The following is a 5,032-nucleotide window of genomic DNA, read 5'->3' as shown; positions in this document are numbered from 1 at the left end:
TTTTTTTCACAGATTCGTTTTTATCATATTTGCCTAAAAAATTTATTTACAATTACTAGACTGCAATTTTTTTTATATTTATTACTTTAATAATGTTATATTTATATACTTTTTGGTTTATTTTTTCATTTGAATATTAAATGTTCATATATCAATTTTTGGTTAATTTTTTTAAGTATCAAGGTTTCGAATAAAGAATCTTTGGTAAAAATTTTTAACTTATATAATTAAAGAATAAGAAATATGGTATAATATTATTATTTTTATAAAAATTATTTTTCAGATTTTTTAGTTATTAATATGAACAATTTTTTTTTAATTAGAATAAAATATTATTATTTTAAACAATTAATTTTTTATTTAAAATGAATATTAAGATTCAGTATTTTTCTGAAAATATTTGTAACTTTAATATCAAAATTTTTGAAATAATAGTTATAATAAGACATTACTTTCTACATTTAAAAAAATGTTTAGATTTAATATTTTTTCTGTAATTAAGTAAATTATAAAGCTTTATTATAGAATAATTATTATCTGTTTATCAAACTTATTTTTTCATTATTTGTTTTTGTAGTTGAAACTAAACATTAAGTTAAAAAGTAATTTTGATTGAAAATTAATTAATCTAAACTTTAATATTGATATTCGTTTTATTTCTATAAAATAATCTGAGTATTTTTTATAAATTAATTATTAATATATTTTAATATCTAACTGAATTGTTATTAACTTTGAAAATTTGAAAATAAGTTGATTCTGTAACTCAATCAATTAAAAATATAAGTGTTTTTTAGAATATTTTCTATAAATTTTTTTTGCTTACTAATTTTAAATTGTCAATATTGTTGAAATCTATTTTTATTTTTTAATTTCTTTTTATATACTTTTATTTTTACTACATCTTTGTATAATGGTTCTATTTATCTTGTTGTTATTTACAAAAGTTACAATTTCTAGTTTATAAAAATTTTGCAATAAATTTTAGTTTTATTGTAATTAAGATACTAATAATAATATTAAAACATTCGTAAAAATAGCTATTTCATGTAAAATAATATATTTTTACTAACATTTATATTAATCGCTTTTTTATAATGCAGTGTTAGCTAAAGTGTTGTGTTATTAAAATATTTAGATGATCTTATTATATTTTTATCATTTTTAGAAAAATAACAATTACAAAAATAAAAATAGTTTACTTCCAATAAATTTAACATAATTTTTTTGATATATTTTATTTCTATAAATTGATTTTCTTCAATTTTGCTTTAAATTTACTATTTTAGTTTTATTTTGGTAACTTTGTTGTTTCTCGTATTGGTGTTGAACTTAATTTTAGTTTGTTTTTTTTTTTGTCTACTGCTTTTATATTTGCCAAAATTGTTTTATTGTTTACGGTTTGCTTACATTCTCCTTTCAGAGTACTATTAAAAAGTCTGTATCTTTTTGGGTAATATCTTTTGCCTTTACCTTCATTAGTTACATTATATACTGTACGAAATTTTTGACATTTATTACCACTTGTACTATTACTATAGTTTAATGAAACCAACATTAATAGTTTAACTTCTTTGTTTCCACTGCATATTTTACCATGTTTCAAAGTTGTTGTAACATTTATGAATGTTAAAAAAGTTTCCTTATGTTTTTTGTTGTATCTGTTTACTGCTCTTAATCCTAATCTTAATACTAATGAGTTATTTAATGATATATTCCATGGTTGCCATGGACGTTTGGTTGTATTAATTGACTGTGTTGTTGTTGATTGTGTTGTTGTTGATTGTGTTGTTGTTGATTGTGTTGTTGTTGATTGTGTTGTTGTTGGCGTTGTTGTTGTTGGTGGTAATGTTGTTGGTAGTAATGTTGTTTTTCGTGGTAAAATAATTTTTTTAATAAGTTTTAATAAATTTAGGCTAAAAGAAGAAATAACTGGTATAAATAGTATGAAATAAAGAAGAATAAAATATTTCATTTTTAGATTATATCTATTTTGGGATCATTGCTTTTTTATATATTAAGTTCTTACTATGTAAATATTAACTTTAGTAATTTTGTGATCAATTATAACAATTAATTAAATATCATAACTCAATAATTAACTAAAAATTTTACAAATAATAATACATTTAAACATAAGTAGTCAATTTAAAAACTTGATAAATAACTTTTAAAAACATTATTCATAAATAAAGTTATTTTTAATAAAAAGTGTTAATGCTATATTGAGTATGATAAACATTTCTTAAATGTTTGAAAGAGAGTTATGTATAAATACAAACTCGAAAGCGATTGACTCCAAGTTATAAATTTATGTTTATTTAAAAAAATTTTTAAATATAGATATTAAGTTTAAAGTGATTAAAAGAAACTTTAGATAAGATTTGACCAATTATAAAATTTTTTTATTACATAAATTTTATATCAAATATTTATCTATTAAACTTTTTATGGTTAAAAATTAAAAAAATATTAGTTATTCAAAAAGTTCTTAATTATAATTAGATAAATAAAGATTAAAAAAAACTTACCATAATAAGAAAAACAATTTTAATTTTTAAATTTATTTACTCTTTGTCAATTTTGTTTTGTGAAGTATTGTTTTTTTTTTGGCGTTAAAATTAAATTTATTTTAACAATTAACTTTAAAATTTTATTGTCATTTTAAAATTTTTTCCTTATTATTTGCTACAATAAATCAAGTACTAAGCTATAAGAACTTAATTGGAACTTGTTTTAGATTACTTTTTTTAGTTACATCATTTTTTACAATTAACTTAATTTTTTAGTTCTATTTTTAAATTCGTTAAGTTATTTAGTTAAAAAAATAAATTGAAATTTTTTTACATTTATTATTTTAACATTATTATATTTATATACTCTTAATGTTCTTAAATATCTATTTGAGCATCACGCGTTCATATATCAAGTTTATGTTTCTTTTTTTTCTAATATAAATTATTCTAGATAAAGAATCTTTGGTGAATAAAATTGTATTCATAAAAATCAAAAGAATGATAAGTATGACAAAATGTTAAACTTTTAAAAAATTATTTCTTGAATTCCTTGCTTTTTAATAAAATAAATTATTGTAACTTTATATTATTTTTGATGTTTTGAACAATTAATTTTTTTACATAAGTTGATACTAAGATTGGGTATTTTTTTTTATAAAAATTCATAATTTTAATATTTATAACTAACACTCTTTTAGCACGTGTACGTAGAAAAAAAATCACATTTGTTTTTTATGAACATATTATTTAATTTGAAAAATAAAATATTTATATAAAAATATTTAATAATTTGTTAAAGTCCCTTTTGATGATTGTAGAAAAATTCATAACTAATATTTAAAAAAAAGTTTTATAAATATAAAAGAACAACGTAAGAAGTATTTTAAAAAAAAATTATTTTTTCAAGTGAATCAATGTGTTTTTTAAAATTAGAAATTTTTGAAACAATCTTTTTTACGCAAAAAGATTTTTAACTTTAAAAAGATTTATGGTATAATAATTAATAAAACATATTTAAAAAAAGTTATTAAAATCTTAAAAAAAAAAATTAGAAAATAATAAATATTGAAGTTAACACACAAACATTAAAAAAAGTTTTTTTTAATATAATCCTAAATATATATAGGCGAGAATTAAGTAGGAAAAATTTTTTTAGAATTTTTAATATTTTTTAATTTATCCTAGGGTAAAAAAATGCGCTGATCACAAAAAGTTCAATAATTTTTAAAAAAAATTGCGTCTTCATATAGATATTGCAGCAAAAGCTGCAAATGTTTCATTTGCTGCAACGCTTAAGTTTCAAGAGTTATTTTAGCAAAATTTGACTCAAAGGTAAAAAAAGGTCGTAGAAAACGTTTCCGACCTTATTTTTTCGAAAAGATAAATTTTTAAGTAAGATATGATGGTTTAAAGTTAGGTAAAAAATTCAAAAATTTTCAAAAATTTTCAAAACGCTATAATTTTTGAAAAAATGAAAAAAACACCTAAGGGGATTTTTATTCTCTACATTTTGGCTATTAGATCATATTTTTATCATTTTTCGTTCTTGAGTTATGCCGGTTTAAAAAAAAAAAAATTTTAAATTTAAAATTTTTTTTTAACTTTTATCAGTCATAACTTTTTAAAAACTTAATTTTAAGAAATGGTGATAGTAACAAAAATTATTAATTAATTTGTGCTCTTTCGAATGGCATAAGTACGGTCTCAAACAAATCATTTGTTCTTGAGATATTTACTAAAACTCATCTTCCATTGAAAAACTTTAAAATTTTTAAAAAATTTTCAAAACGCTATAATTCTTGAAAAAATGAATTTTTTGAAAAAATGAAAAAAACACCTCGGGGGATTTTTATTCTCTACATTTTGGCTACTAGATCATATTTTTATCATTTTTCGTTCTTGAGTTATGCCGGTTTAAAAAAAAAAAAATTTCAAATCAAAAATTTTTTTTTAACTTTTTTCAGTCATAACTTTTTAAAAACTTAATTTTAAGAAATGGTGATAGTAACAAAAATTATTTATTAATTTGTGCTCTTTCGAATGACATAAGTACGGTCTCAAACAAATCATTTGTTCTCGAGATATTTACTAAAACTTATCTTCCATTGAAAAACTTCAAAATTTTTAAAATATTTTCAAAACGTTATAATTCTTGAAAAAATGAATTTTTTAAAAAAATGAAAAAAACACCTCGGGGGATTTTTATTCTCTACATTTTGGCTACTAGATCATATTTTTATCATTTTTCGTTCTTGAGTTATGCGCGAAAACGTGTAAAAAATTTCTAACAATTTTTTCCTCTTAGGATAATCAAAGTTTTAAAAAGTGTTATTCAGCACAAATATCAGCATAAAAAAAAGATATATACCAATTTATAATGATAATGTAACAATTTACGTTAATTTTTTTTAACTTTTATATATTTTATAATTTTATATTTATAATAATAATAAATTAAAAAAATAAATGATTTTTTACACTAATTGTTTTTTATAGCTATAGCTGTAAAGGAAAAA

The 5,032-nt window shown here is 18.9% G+C and overlaps 1 protein-coding gene across 1 annotated transcript; it reads right to left on the bottom strand.

Annotated features, from left to right (window-relative positions):
* Positions 1 to 1,291: 1,291 nt before the first annotated feature.
* On the bottom strand, positions 1,292 to 1,975 carry SRAE_2000499400 (Hypothetical protein; the record flags this gene model as incomplete). The annotated part of the gene is made up of 1 exon (XM_024643945.1): positions 1,292 to 1,975. The coding sequence occupies one exon, from the start codon at positions 1,973 to 1,975 to the stop codon at positions 1,292 to 1,294; it is 684 nt and encodes a 227-aa protein (XP_024509560.1).
* Between the last annotated feature and the right edge of the window lie 3,057 nt (positions 1,976 to 5,032).

The sequence above is a fragment of the Strongyloides ratti genome (assembly GCF_001040885.1).
Source record: "Strongyloides ratti genome assembly S_ratti_ED321, chromosome : 2".
Taxonomy (NCBI): Eukaryota; Metazoa; Nematoda; class Chromadorea; order Rhabditida; family Strongyloididae; genus Strongyloides; species Strongyloides ratti.
This window is presented reverse-complemented; position numbering and strand designations above follow the sequence as displayed.